Raw genomic sequence first — 14,958 nt, forward strand, 5'->3', positions numbered from 1 at the left:
AAAAATGGAAAGTTTGAAGCCTAATCTTAAAAGTAGAGATTTCTCGATTTAACAGGGAGCCAATGAAGGGAAGCCAATATAGGAGAAATCTGCTCTCTTTTTCTGGTCAATAATGTCAGTTTTATCTGAGTCCGGTCCACTAACACCGATATGAGCGTCCCTGTACTGAATGTGGGAAACTACGGCTGGTCTTTATTGTCTGATCTAATGACTGCATCAGAACTAAAGAAGCCATTTTCATAACTTTAGTTCAATGAGATCAAAAGTTTGTAGGCGAATAAAACTGTCCTTTGAAGAAAAAAAGGATAACTTTTAGTTTGAGAGAGCTGAGGCACGTATCACAGAAGACGGATGGAAGATGGATGACCTAGTAATACCTTTTCAAGATTGGGCAGACCTCCTACAGCAGTCGATATTTATTAAGAAGTGGTTAAAATGATGCATCCTCAGCCACTTCCAATAACACTTTTGAGTTATAACAATCAGTGTGAGAAGAGCATGGTGCTAATATCAGGCCCACGTTCACACTTGTGCACTCGCCTCACATTGTGGAAGCAGGACCATCTCCTCCCTGCGGGTTTGTTGGTTCATGGAGTCATTTTCATTTGATTTACCAGCCAAAATGTTGGCATCCTTGTAACTCCCAGATCTCTCAAAGTACTTTACAAGAATTCATTCTGTTTTTTAACTAAGCCAGAAGACAATAAACTTTCCTCTGCTCAGTGAACATCAATGAACATCACTGTTAACAACCTGAAGCCCAGTCGGTTCAGCGGAGTCATTGGTGAATTTGAACTTGGTCAACATGTCAGAGCACAAGTTTGGCTGCCATGCTTCTCACCATAATTTAGATTTATTTACTAAAAGTGAAGCAGAAAAATAAAACCCCATCATCAAATCAATAAATCAATATAAAAGTAGAAATGTAACTACTTATATTTTATATAATACAAGTTTTCACAAACGACAGTTCAAATATCTGAACGATGTAAGGCGTTTCCAGGGTATTCAGTTACTTTTAAGAAACTGATGCACTTTAAATTTCAACATTCAAATATACACGTTGGTCGTCAACCAATTGGAGGTCACTGTATTTTACAACCTGGGTGATGTCATCAGGAAGGAGGTGCCAGAGTAAAGCAGAGATTCTGGTGTTTCAGCATCTTTGTGTTGCTGGTAACCTTCATGACGTAGTTTACATTGAAGTTATTAGCTGCCATCATGATGTTACAGTCACATGCCATCCACACAGGAAGTGATTCGCAGTGGCGTGGCGCCCAGCGACCACAAGTCAGTAAGATTCAGCAACTTCAAGCATCTGTGGGCTACAAAAAAAAGGGACAACCCCCCCCCCCCCCCCCCCCCCCAAAAAAAAAGGGACAGCTGAGAGTCAGAGAGGTTGAGATGGTCTGAGCATGTGCAGAGGAGGGAGGGTGGAGAATGAAGATGAAACTGCAGGCAGAAGGAAGGAGTGAAGAAGGACATGCACAGGTTTAGAGGATGCTGGAATAGGAAGAGATGGTGGCAAATGATCCTAAACAGAACAGCCGAAAGAAGAAGAAGAGGAGAATGAAGGAGGAAGAAAACTTGCGCGTGATCCTTGGTCATTACTCAAAAGCTACCACGGACCACCGTTTCTCATCATTTCTGATCGAGTGTCAGGTGTAGTGATGTTACCGCTCAGATCAATGTCCCGCCTCCAGACATCTGTCTGCATTTGGTCCTTGACTGTTATCGATACTTCTTCAGTGTTTGCAGGAAGGCGGATCTCAAATGTTGGGTGGTAGTTTGGTCCAAAATCCAGGTGAAATTTTTCCTCCTGCAAACACAGTGCAAGTGTCTCCATCATATCCAGAGTCCTCTGATGGAAGCGTGTCAAAGGGCTCCACCACATGAGATGAATTACTCACCTCAGGCTGGATTCTACAGGCGACTGGACACAGAACTGTGTATATGCAATCTTTGAAGAATTCACAGTTGGAAGGCACCGGGATGTAGTCAGAATATCTGTGTTTCATCCTCACCTTAAAATATGACAAGTTTATTTCTAGAGTAATTTTAAATGACCTCATGATGAAATATACATGTGAAGAAAACTGCTCTTTAAGAGGCGGTGAAATTATAAAGAAAGAGTATAATTATAAAGTAAACCGACAATCTTCTCCCTCTGAACTGCACCGGATGCAGTGATAAGGAAACGTTCTTACTTTAAGACTAACAGTCTCTTTTCCATGTTTCACCCTCTTTGTAACTGATTTCCCACTAGGGATACCCAGCAACCTCTAACAAACATTCACCAACCAGTTGGGGAATACATAGTTTTCCTAGTGACTGGAGATTGCAGGGGTCCCCGATCTTGGCTCTGTGACAGCGCAGAGATGCAGCAGTGGTTAGCCGAGAGACGTAAATCATCTGCCTCTGAGCTGTTGTGGTAACCCGGAGACAAAGATCCAGCTGTGGGACAGTTGTACGTATTCTGACCACCATTTTTAACATGATGTTTCTGAGAAACACTGTTTGTGTAATTTGTACATTTCGTTGTACAAAATATAAAAATACTACAATACCATGGAGCCTTAGGTGTCTTTGCCATTCCATGTAGCCATGATAGTAGTGAATTCAACACTATGAACAACAACAGTTTCAACAGTGAAACCCAAGCATGAAGCCACAAATGCTCAGTTCACCCACAAATGATGCTGAATTCGATGGTAAGGGGCAGAATGAGGTTTGAGTTTTCTTCCACTCAAATGTAACCTCCTCTAGAGCAGGTTAGTTCTTTATCATAAATTCCCATTGTAATGCACCCTAGTATTACTTAAACCACCTTCATGAAGTACAACATCCATACAAGATATATAGTCCCAGTCGGTCTGGGACCTCCCCAAGATCCCCTGGAAGAGGTGGAAGATTCTTCTGAAGAGAAGGAAACCTGGAATAACTTGTATTTTCTGCTGTCTCTGAACCTGACTTGACCCAAGTAACAGAAGATGGACAAGCTCCGAGAAAGATAAAATTAGTTAATACTGAAGGTAAAGGTATAACCTTTCCTAGATCTTTACCTCTTCCACTGGGATGTTGCTTGGCAAGAGAAACACATTGAGGTTTTGCTTCTGTGTTTTGGGGTTTGGCAGACGGAGGAACAACAAAACTTGGCCCAAAACTGGTTTCTCCTTGTTCCAAAACCTCCTTATTATGTCCCACACGAGTCCAAAGGAAGAGAGGTGAGGAAATTCCACAATCACATGAGTGTCTGTGATCTTTAGGGGCTTGAGGACGTTCATTTCCCCATCAGAGATGTGGACGACAGACAGACAGTTGGAAAGCAGAGCTGTGAAAACAAAGAGCCAGCAGATATCTCTTCGACTCCCAAAACCTCATTACAATGACAGTGTGAATCTGATTTTACAAAGAAAACACTTCAAATGGTGTCCTGGGTCAGGCAATGGATCAAACCCTGTTGCAGAGACACAAGTGAGTCTCCTTCATTTCTACCAGGTAGGACCTCTGTGGGGAGAACACAGACTGATGTCCCTGTGTTGGTGTTCCTCCATCATCATAACAATGATGGTCCAGGATCAAAATCACTATTGACCATTCACATTGTCTGAGCATTCAGTTGACATTAGCTAAGAAGTTAGCTTATGCCATCAAATGCTGTCACTAACAAACTAGCAGAAGTAACCTAAATTTGGAAAAGGAAAACTAACTTGATAATACAAGTAATTATAAATATAAATTTTTCCTTCTACTTCCCAAAGCTACAACAACGCAACAACGTGATTGGTCAGCTGCAATGCCTATCCTGGGCAAACGTTATTATCAACACCAACACAGAGATATCAGACAGACTACGGGGGAGAGGCTTCTGGAGAATATTTAAACGCACCACTTATGTGATATGCAGAGGTGACTGATTTTGCTTTTAAAAGTACACTGTGCATTTTAATCCAAGTATAGGCAGTTACTCTAGTAGAGCTGGAGATGGCCGTAGACGGCCTTAACCCAATAGCAGGACCAGTATCTTCTCCTTTGTGCAAAAAGGAATAGGACGAGCATTGCCAGAGCTACAAAATGACCTCCAGCAGGCCACTGGTGTTAAAGTCTCTGACCAGTAAGAAACATGGGGGCCTGAGGGACCGACATCCTCATTCAGCATGACGGTGGGTCAGTGACGGTCTGGGTAGGAACAACAAGTAAGGCTGCAGTGTGAGAGCAAAGTGGCTGTACCATGGGATGATATGGTACTATAAGGTCATTAAGATAAGATGAGGCCTGATTATTCAAGACCTTGAATGTGGGGAGCATGATTTTGAATTCTGGATTTAACACGGAGCCAATGAAGGGAAGCCAATTTAGGAGAAAAATGCTCTCTCTTTCTAAGTCTACATTAACCAAGAGTCTCCTTTTGAGCTCTGACATTAACAGGGTCTCAGTGATCATTAAGGCAGTCAGTAGGAAAATTTCTGCAGCCTGTAGGGGCGCTAGCATCCCCACATGAGGAGTGCTTTGCTCACCATCCTTTGGTACACAGTGTGGTAGGTGGAGCTGACGGACTGCATCCTTTGAACTCTTAATGTTAAACAGTGGGCCTACAGCCATCTTATTGGATTGCTGAAGGAGTTTCTCATCCCATTGGACGGTCTTGTACAGAAGCTCTGCCTGCTGACTGATATCAAACACGAGTCCAGTCAGAGTACACTGGAACACACCTTGACCAGGACACCTGAAATGCAGAGATGAGTGACCATGTTAAAACCTGCAAACAAACAGATATCTGCATATGAATAAGTAAGGTCATATATAGTTTGTTCCTTTGTTATTATTTGCTTCCTACTTTTTTATGTTATAACCCATTTGTTTAAAAATCTACCTGTGTTCCTGTTTCCAACCAGCTAGGTCTACAACTGTTAGCTAATTTATCTGCTATATTCCCTGATACAAACCATCTTGTGAATGAAAACTTAACTTTCAGTTTTTTAGTTGTTGGTGGAGTTTACAAGCTAACCAACCGATCTGCAGGCCTGTGTGACTGACACCTCTGACTCTGTCCTTAAAGCTACTGGAGTCACTCTTCCACGTTCAGGGTTACAGCTCCCAGTGCTCCTGTTACCTGGCCACCTGTTATCATTGTTTTCTGGGTCTTATTGTTTATCTTCAAGAAAAGAGATAAAGGAAAAAATATAATCCCAATAAAAAATCCTCTCTGTTTCCAGTCCTGTTGGTAAATTCATCGGAGAGATAACAAACTGCTAAGCCTCCCACACTTAAATACACGAAAGCACGTCTAGCTTTCAAATCAATGTTTATGTCATGGCTGTGTGCAGGCAGGCAGGAAAAGGACCCAATATGCAGACTCCTGGAGGCAGAACTTAAACTCAAGGACCCCTGCTTTATTGGAGGCATAAGTTGAAAACCGAAAAAAAACTAGAAGGGCTACAAACTGAAACAGAACCAAAACACACAGGCCAGAATGAGGGATGACGCGACACTGAATGGGAACACATGCAGACATTAAATACAAAGACGAGTTTGGGAGGAAGCAAAACAGAATATGTTGACCTTCAAAGTAAAACGGGAAACAGACTGGGCACAGAACTAAACCTAAGAACTAGACACAGAAAAAAACCCTCAAAACTAGAATACAAAAACAGAACTCAGAATACAAGAAGTCATATACAAAGGAGAACTCATAGGATAACAACCGTGACAGTTTAACCCCAATAGAAGGAAACTGTGGAGACGGGAGGAGGAAGACATAGTCTGAGGTCTGATGAGCTTCAGATTTGTTACATGCAGACTTGTGCAGGATTACCTGTAAAAGATGTGTGCAGATTCACCGTACACCTCAGGTGTGAAACTGGACTGAAAGAAGTAACATTAGAGGTTTCAGGAACATATACTTGGAGAAGAAAGCTAGGTCGTGAATCACATCAACAATATGTACCTGAAAGGGTACAAAACTGTCAAAAAATTACAAATTAGTATTTGCTGGGAATGAGTACAAAGCTTGGATACAGCACAAAGTTCTCATATGAAATGATGAATCCGTTTCTGTGCTGACAGTTTGTTGTACAAAGAGTTGAAAAAGTACCAGCCTACAACAGATATTTGTTAAATCTGTGTTTTAGAGTCCTTAAATATCTGGAAACTCACCTCGATCATCTTTGTGTTATCCTCTGACAAACCAGGCTGTGTGTCTGCTTTTACACTGGAAACACCTAAAGACAAAAGATCAGCAGCAGACGTCAGTAGGTTTGGGCAATTTGAACCTGGCTTGTTAACATTTTTGAAAACTTTCCAGCAAAATACTTCTAAGTCTGAGTACTCACAGGAAGCTTTAATCATCGTGAACCCTTCAATCCTACAGAGACAAACAATAGTAACTGTTTCTGTAGATCCAGTTTATGGGTTAGTCTGCCCCCTTGGACATCATACAAAGAGTACATCCTTTCTTTGCTGTATACTGGTGTATTAAGCTGTAACTAACCAGAATGAGCTAAACTTTCAGCTGAAGTAAGTTATGACATAATCTAGTCTCAGGTTCAGTTTTACTGCATTTAATAATTTGGTACCTGTGTGAAGGTTTTTCGGTCAGCTGTCTTTTTCTGGCATCCTGACGTGGATATGGGAACAAAAACAGCAAGAAACTCTACACAATAAGTAAGTGTTTCTATAACAGGAAGAGACCAGTGATACTCAACTGCACACAGAGACACTGAAGAACCAAATGACCAGAATCCAAATCCAGGATACAGAGTTTCAGTGAATGTGGTGTTAAAGGTGTGGAGGTGGATCAGAGTGTCAGGGGAGACACTGTAGAAGGACAGAGTGCCAGCAGGACAGTCCACATACACCCCTACTCTGTGAGAGACCGAGGAGGAGGAGGAGGAGATCGTAGTTCCTCTGTCATTGTGCCACACAGAATAACAACCATCATCAGAGCAGTTCAAACTCCACGACTGGTCATTCCATCCAAACACACAGTCTTTACTGAATCCTCTCCTTCCGATTCCTCTGTAACTCAATGAAATAAAAATGTCTCCACTCCACCTCCCAGTAACAGCGACCAGTCAGACCATTTCTACACAGCAGCTGAGTGCACCATTCGAATCTGTCTGGATGATCCGGATACGGTTTATCGCCTTCCATGTATGTCACCTTCCTGTTTCTATCAGACAGTTTGAGGTTTCTGTACGCTGTGTTTGTGTCGATGTTGAGTTCACAGAAATCTGAGTGAAAGTATAATACAGCTGCAGTTATTGATCCATCATCTGTTCATTGAAGATGGTTGAATGTGTGCTGCTTTGTTTTCATGAATCACATGAAAAACACACTTACACTTCCTCAGGCCTGGTATCAACCATTGGACTCCAGCAGGCTCCACCCTGAAAGGAGGAGGAGCACAGCTTGTTGCAGCATGCACACATGGACATTGTGTTGAAATAATAAACCTAAATTAAAGTTGAATCTAAGATGAATGTCACGTTAGTTTGGGTTTTTTTAATTCCATCTTAGACTAAATTAAGTTTTGCAATATTTTCCACAACTGGACAGGTACACTTAAGTAAAGTATCTCTAAAATATTGTGCTGTGGTCACTCCTTTCCAGGATAAACTGACAATTAACCTTCAGGAATGATTTATTCTGCCTTTCATAACATCACTTGGGCTCGGGAGGTAAAACGGGTTGTCAACTAATCAGATGGCTCATGAAGACTTTGGTTCAGGACCTGAGGAAAGGACAGGTTCACTTAGGACTCTACATACTTAAGAGTGTCCAGTCTCCAGCATGGATCCTTCAGTCCAGCTGACAGCACCGTCGTTCCTGAGGCTCCTGGATGGTTGTAGCTCAGGTCCAGCTCTCTCAAATGGGAGGGGTTGGAGCTTAGAGCTGAGGCCAGAGAACAACAGCCTTTCTCTGTGATCAGACACCCTGATAGACTACAGAGACACAACACACTCACTGCATCATGGGTTTCTTGTTTTAATGTGTCAGAAGTTACTTTGAAAAATACTTATGGTGTGTTTTATTAATACAAACACTTAAATCAAAGCACATTACTGGTCCGCGTGTGGGGTTGCATTAGCAGGCAGCAAACTGTTTAAAACCACAGACACGTTTTAAAGAGCAGCGCACCGGCATACATTTGACTCCCATCTCCATTATTTCTGTTTGGTTTTGTGGTTAACTGAACTGTAGGAGCTTGTTGGTAGTTGTTCACAGTTGTTTCCATTTCTTGAACAGTAAAGAGGGATAATCGTGAGGTTCATGAAGCTAGAATAAAATCGATAATCATTGCCGTCTACAGGAACGGAACAGTCCTGCTCCTGTAAAATCGGTTCGAGGTCAGTAAGCACAATGGGTATTCATACATAAGGCGCACTGGATTATATGGTGCACTGTCGATTTTTGTGAAAATGTAACAACTTTAGGTCCATCTTATAGTGCAGAAAAATACTGTACATCATGTCTGTTTTAAGACGTGCAGTGTGTATTGACCTGAGAGTTTCCAGTTTACAGTGTGGACTTGCCAGACCAGCAGACAGAAACTTTATTCCTGAATCCTGTAGGTCGTTGTTACTCAGGTCCAGCTCTCTCAGGCTGCAGGACTCCGTGTCAAGAGCCGAGGACAAAGCTTGACAGCTTCTCCCTGAGAGGTTACACCCACCCAGCCTAAATTGCAAATGAAAATGTTCAGGGTTTTTTTCAATTCCATATCTAAACAGTTAAAGCAACAATGTTGAGGTGTGTCTCTACACACTTACAGAGATTTGTTGGAAGTTTTTACCCATGGCAACAACCTCAGAAAAGTCTTCTCTGAAGCAGTGTGTTTCTTCAGGTCAAACACCTCCAGGTCTTCTGAAAATAATCAGAATCAGAATCAGAATCAGAAAGGGTTTTATTGCCAAATGTTGAGCAGGTTTACAACATTAGGAAATTGCTGCGGTGCTTCAGTGCAAACATACTGTCATAAAAAAATTGCGCTTAAATAGACATGAAAAAATAAAAGTAAGAATAAGAATTAAAAGTGCTACGTAGAAGGATATATGCATGAGATATACATGAGATATATACATGAGAATAAGAATTAAAAGTGCTACGTAGAAAGATATATACATGAGTGCAGGTGGTGATCAGTGCCAAAACATGGAATGATGCAGTGAACACAGCGTAGGGTCATGTGTTAGTGGTGGGAACAGTCGTACGTTTATTGTTCATGTGTCCAACAGCAGAGGGGAAGAAACTGTTCTTATGGCGAGAGGTTCTGGTGCGAATGGACCGGAGCCTCCTGCCTGAGGGGAGCAGGTCAAACAGACTGTATCCAGGGTGAGAAGGGTCAGCTGAGATCCGAGCTGCACGCCGCAGTGTCCTGGAGGTGTACAGGTCCTGCAGAGATGGGAGTCTACAGCCAATCACCTTCTCAGCAGAGCGCACAACACGCTGCAGTCTCTGTTTGTCCCTGATAGTGGCTCCAGCGTACCACACGGTGATGGAGGAGGTGAGGATGGACTCGATGATTGCGGTGTAGAATTGCATCATCGTCCGTGTTGGCAGGTTGAATTTCTTCAGCTGCCTCAGGAAGTACATCCTCTGCTGGGCTTTCTTGATGACGGAGGTGATGGTGGGCTCCCACTTCAGGTCCTGAGTGATGGTGGTACCCAGGAAGCGGAATGAGTCCACAGAGGTGATGGGGGTGTCAGTCAGGATGATGGGGGGGAGTGGGGCTGTGTGCTTCCTGAAGTCCACAATAATCTCCACTGTCTTCTGGGCATTCAGCACCAGGTTGTTGTGGCTGCACCAAGACACCAGACGTTCAACCTCCCTCCTGTAGGCAGACTCATCCCCGTCCGAGATGAGCCCAATAACGGTGGTGTCATCTGCAAACTTGATTAGCTTGACAGACTGGTGGGTGGAGGTGCAGCAGTTGGTGTACAGGGAGAAGAGCAGAGGAGAAAGAACACAGCCCTGAGGGGAGCCGGTGCTGATGGTCCGAGAGTCCGAGACATTCTTTCCCAGCCTCACATGCTGCTTCCTGTCCGTCAGGAAGAGTTGATCCTAGATCTATTCAATTCAATTTTATTTATGTAGCGCCAAATCACAACGAATGTCGCCTCAAGGCGCTTTATATTGTACAGTAGATACAGAGAAAAGCCCAACAATAATATGACCCCCTATGAGCAAGCACTTTGGCGACAGTGGGAAGGAAAAATGGTAAATGGCTTGTATTTGTATAGCACTTTACTAGTCCCTAAGGACCCCAAAGAGCTTTACACATCCAGTCATCCACCCATTCACACACACATTCACACACTGGTGATGGCAAGCTACATACACAGCCACCCTGGGGCGCACTGACAGAGGTGAGGCTGCCGGACACTGGCGCCACCGGGCACTCAGACCACCACCAGTAGGCAATGGGTGAAGTGTCTTGCCCAAGGACCAACGACCGAGACTGTCGGAGCCAGGGCTCGAACCGGCAACCTTCCAATTACAAGGCGAACTCCCAACTCTTGAGCCACGATCGCCCCAAACTCCCTTTTAACAGGAAGAAACCTCCGGCAGAACCAGGCTCAGGGAGGGGTGGCCATCTGCTGCGACCGGTTGGGGTGAGAGAAGGAAAACAGGACAAAGACATGCTGTGGAAGAGAGACATAGATTAATAACAGATATGATTCAATGCAGAGAGGTAACACATAGTGAGCGAGAAAGGTGACTGGAAAGGAAAAACTCAATGCATCATGGGAATCCCAGGCAGCCTACGTCTATTGCAGCATAACTAAGGGAGGATTCAGGGTCACCCCTAACTATATGCTTTAGCAAAAAGGAAAGTTTTAAGCCTAATCTTAAAAGTAGAGATAGTGTCTGTCTCCCGAATCCAAACTGGAAGCTGGTTCCACAGAAGAGAGGCCTGAAAACTGAAGGCTCTCCCTCCCATTCTAATTTTAAATACTCTAGGAACAACAAGTAGGCCTGCAGTGCGAGAGCGAAGTGCTCTAATAGGGTGATATGGTACTACAAGGTCATTAAGATAAGATGGGGCCTGATTATTTAAGACCTTGTATGTGAGGAGCATGATTTTAAATTCAATTCTGGCTTTAACAGGAAGCGATTGAAGGGAAGCCAAAACAGGAGAAATATGCTCGCTCTTTCAAGTCCCTGTCAGTACTCTTGCTGCAGCATTTTGGATTAACTGAAGGCTTTTCAGCAAGATTTTTGGACATCCTCATAATAACAAATTGCAGTAGTCCAGCCTGGAAGTAATAAATGCATGAACTAGTTTTTCAGCATCACTCTGAGACAGGATATTTCTAACTTTAGAGATGTTGCGCAAATGGAAGAAAGCAGTCTTACATATTTGTTTAATATGTGCGTTGAAGGACATATCCTGGTCAAAAATGACTCCAAGGTTCCTCACAGCATTACTGGAGGCCAAAGTAATGCCATCCAGAGTAAGAATCTGGTTAGATACCATATTTCTAAGATTTTCAGGGCCAAGTACAATAACCTCAGTTTTATCTGAATTAACAAGTAGAAAGTTGGCGGCCATCAAGGTCTTAATGTCTTTAAGACATTCCTGCAGTTTAACTTATTGGTGTGTGTTATCTGGCTTCATGAATAGATAGAGCTGGGTGTCATCTGCATAGCAGTGAAAATGTATGCTATGTCTTCCAATGATACTGCCTAAGGTAAGCATGTATAATGTAAACAGAATTGGTCCTAGCACCAAACCCTGTGGAACAGCATAATTGACCTTAGTGGGTGAAGAGGACTCTCCATTTACATGTACACTGTAAAATATAATATTGTGTTTAATTAAAAATATTAAATAGGCTGAACTCAGTTTTTATCAATTTGTTATTAGAACTAGATTTAAATAAGTTACCAGTACTTTTTATGCAAAAACACTGATAAACTCAATTTATTTGAGTTGTCTTAACTTAGAAAAACTAAGTAAGATGGAAGTTTTGCTTCTCAGGGCGGAAGGATGAAAGATGTGTTTTGAAAATGCCATGTCACTACCGTCCTCCTCCCTCGCGGATCAGTCTGCATGTTCATGGTGGCAGCATTTGCTATGGAATATGTTGATCAAACCTGGAAAAGCGTCAGCTCAAGATATTATTATTGTCATTGCTGTGGATCTTTACCTGATACACTGACTTGGTGAGTAAATGTTTACTCTTATTCAAACTGATTTTGTGGCTTCTCTTACTTTAGCACCAGGCAAGGCTGGACTGGGACAAAAAATCGGCCCGGGCATTTTGACTAGAGACCGGCCCACCAGGATAAAGATTGAAAATGTGACGTCATTCAGGGGTAAAACCGCAAAGGATTCTGGGAACTTGTGGCAAGAGGTACTAGCGCACGCAGGCTTTCAATTGAACTCAGTTACACAGCGATAAAAAGAAACACAAAAAATGGCAAGAAGCTGTTGTATTATTAACTGCAGCAGCCGGTCGCATGACAGCCACAGGAAGCCGATCGTTTTTTTTAAATCGGATTACGTCGTTGAAGAGAAATGTTTTAAGCCATGTTTCCGAAGTAAGAGCCGACGGATGGTCTGGATATACCAAATATAACGTCCCAGAACACTCCAGCTCACATGTTAGTCTGCTCCAAGCATTCCCACAAAGGTCAGTGTTTTGTAGTAGTTAATACGTCATTTTTCTTAACATAATTGGTGATATAGGTTACAAGCAAGTCTGGCGCTGAACAGAAATTGTCGCGCTATGCTCCTTTGTTTATTGTGCATAAATAGTGAATTGTCCTGACACAATATTGCGTTTCACTTCTGTTATTACCATGGTACATTGAGAAAAACATATACTTTTATTCACAGGATAAAACAGTTGTTTTGTATCACTAATTGTCCAGTGCGATTACAGCATACAGTATTATTGTCACTGCTACATTTCTGTAATGAACCAGAAATTATTTCCACTACTAATTAATTACCGTTGAGCTCAAAGGTTATATTAATAAACGGTTAACGGATGTGTATTTATGACGACGATTTGTGAGACTGGTAAACTTACCTTTGTTCGTACGATGGTCTTTCGTTCTACACGGTGCGTTTCAAGGTCCTGTACCCATCCGTCGGTAAACTGTACCTGGGCTTGTTGCAGTGACCTGAAGTTACTAAACTTCATGAGTGTATGCACTCACTCCAAGAACCGTATAATTATAAATATGAGCGTGGTGAAAGTTGGGCAGCACGCTAACGTCTTTTGTCCCTCTGTGTGCTCGTAAGGGTCTGACCCTTTCACTCCTTTGATTTTTTCCTCGTATCTTTTCTTTGTCTTTTCGTCGAGTCTGTCTTTGTACGGACCGGCATTGTTCTCCTTTTGTTTTGTACATTCCTTTTTTGTGCGGCAAAGAAAAAACAAGAAGGTATTGGAACCGGAGAATGAACGTTTTGCGGTGCTGCAAATGCTTGCATTTGATGCGGTACTTGGATTGTTTTGCCACGAGTTCCCGGCATGCAATGCGCGAAAATCACGTGATTGCTAAACAAGGGGGCGGGTGCATCCGGCCTCCTCGGCTGTAATTGGTCCAGCCCAGAGTCGATCATGACCAATTGGCCAATCCAATACCTTTCATTATATATACCCTTCCTAAAAAAAAAATAAAAAAAAATCCATCAGCCCATAAAAACAAAAAATCGCCAGCGGCCCACCGGGCAAATGCCCGGTATGCCCGATGGCCAGTCCAGCTATGGCACCAGGTTTATAATCTTGCTAGCTAGTTAGTGTTAGTGTTTGTTTTGTGCCCAAATCATTTTGCACATCATTAGAATGAAAGTTATTGGCCATGTTTGCATAGCCCTTTTTAAAATGATGCTTTCATGACATTATTGTGTGTTGGGTGGTAGTCATGGCTATCCAGACTGACAATTGGGACATTGAATGTCACCTCTCCGGTGGGGAGGCAGCCTGAGATTGTCCAAATTGGAGTCTGTTTTATACCAAATGCAGAAAAAAATGTTTTAAGAAAGCAAATGGCCTGTATTTATATAGCGCTTTACTAGTCCCTAAGGACCCCAAAGCGCTTTACATATCCAGTCATCCACCCATTCACACACACATTCACACACTGGTGATGGCAAGCTACATTGTAGCCACAGCCACCCTGGGGCGCACTGACAGAGGCGAGGCTGCCGGACACTGGCGCCACCGGGCCCTCTGACCACCACCAGTAGGCAACGGGTGAAGTGTCTTGCACAAGAACACAACAACCGAGACTGTCCAAGCCGGGGCTCGAACCAGCAACCTTCCAATTACAAGGCGAACTCCCAACTCTTGAGCTACAATCGCCCCAAAAGCAATTAAGTTCATGTTCCAAAAAATATGATTGTTTGCTTGCAGGACAACAGGAGAGATGAGTCCTCCGTCACTGATGGTGTGGTCAGTGAAGATGGTCGCCTGCAGGTTCAAGCTCATTGCATCTCCAACCCACATCCACTGCCACTGTACTTAAGGGAAGTTAAAGACTTTCTTCTGCACCTACATTTGGATCACCTCGATCCATGATAGTCATTCAGGCAGTAATGCCTGGACTGGAAACAAGCCATCCTTAAAATATTACAACATTGCAGCTCCTGTGTTGGAATGCAAAACAAATGTGTTGTTTAAATTAGAGACTGCACTTGTGACAGAACAACAAATATTTTATTTTGATTATATAAGTAATGTAAGTACAAAACAAACTTGTGGTAGGCCTAAACTTATTTTCAGAATAATTACATCTGAGACTTTGTTTCATTGTAAGATTATAACAGTGATGACAATATAATTGTTTGTTGTTCAGCAGAACAGTGTCCAGTATGTTGGCTGTTATACTTTCTTGTGTTTGAAAATAAAAGTTGGGCTCATTTTAACATCATTACAAAAAGTGTTGTTAATTATTTTTAATCATATTCAGGTTACCACAAATTGTTTTTTCATTTAGTTGAATTTG

The 14,958-nt window shown here is 42.6% G+C and overlaps 2 protein-coding genes across 2 annotated transcripts in view; both read right to left on the minus strand.

The window, feature by feature from the left end:
- LOC120724837 (NACHT, LRR and PYD domains-containing protein 1b allele 5-like) lies at window positions 1–6,990 on the minus strand. The gene is made up of 9 exons (XM_040017297.1): window positions 6,705–6,990; window positions 6,576–6,616; window positions 6,333–6,364; window positions 6,157–6,221; window positions 5,816–5,865; window positions 4,518–4,732; window positions 3,063–3,331; window positions 1,911–2,024; window positions 1–1,819 (listed from the first exon to the last, which is right to left on the minus strand). The coding sequence occupies exons 3-9, from the start codon at window positions 6,346–6,348 to the stop codon at window positions 1,619–1,621; spliced, it is 930 nt and encodes a 309-aa protein (XP_039873231.1). The 5' UTR covers window positions 6,349–6,364; window positions 6,576–6,616; window positions 6,705–6,990; the 3' UTR covers window positions 1–1,618.
- LOC120724836 (NACHT, LRR and PYD domains-containing protein 2-like) overlaps window positions 6,967–14,958 on the minus strand; it is a 26,698-nt gene continuing 18,706 nt past the window's right edge. Inside the window, exons 3-7 of the mRNA XM_040017296.1 lie at window positions 8,769–8,862; window positions 8,503–8,676; window positions 7,770–7,943; window positions 7,342–7,388; window positions 6,967–7,232 (exon numbers count right to left, since the gene is read on the minus strand). Of these exons, the coding sequence (XP_039873230.1) occupies window positions 6,991–7,232; window positions 7,342–7,388; window positions 7,770–7,943; window positions 8,503–8,676; window positions 8,769–8,862 (731 nt within the window). The 3' untranslated portion in view covers window positions 6,967–6,990. The remainder of the gene's footprint in view (window positions 7,233–7,341; window positions 7,389–7,769; window positions 7,944–8,502; window positions 8,677–8,768; window positions 8,863–14,958) is intronic.

This window comes from Simochromis diagramma, unplaced genomic scaffold (genome assembly GCF_900408965.1).
Source record: "Simochromis diagramma unplaced genomic scaffold, fSimDia1.1 OVJJ01000802.1, whole genome shotgun sequence".
NCBI lineage: Eukaryota > Metazoa > Chordata > Actinopteri > Cichliformes > Cichlidae > Simochromis > Simochromis diagramma.

Coding starts and splice junctions, on each gene's coding strand:
- LOC120724837 (XM_040017297.1), bottom strand. Junction 5,866..6,156: donor ATAACACAAAGATGATCGAG/GTGAGTTTCCAG, acceptor TACTTCTTTCAG/TCCAGTTTCACACCTGAGGT. Junction 3,332..4,517: donor ACACTGTGTACCAAAGGATG/GTGAGCAAAGCA, acceptor TTGTTTTCACAG/CTCTGCTTTCCAACTGTCTG.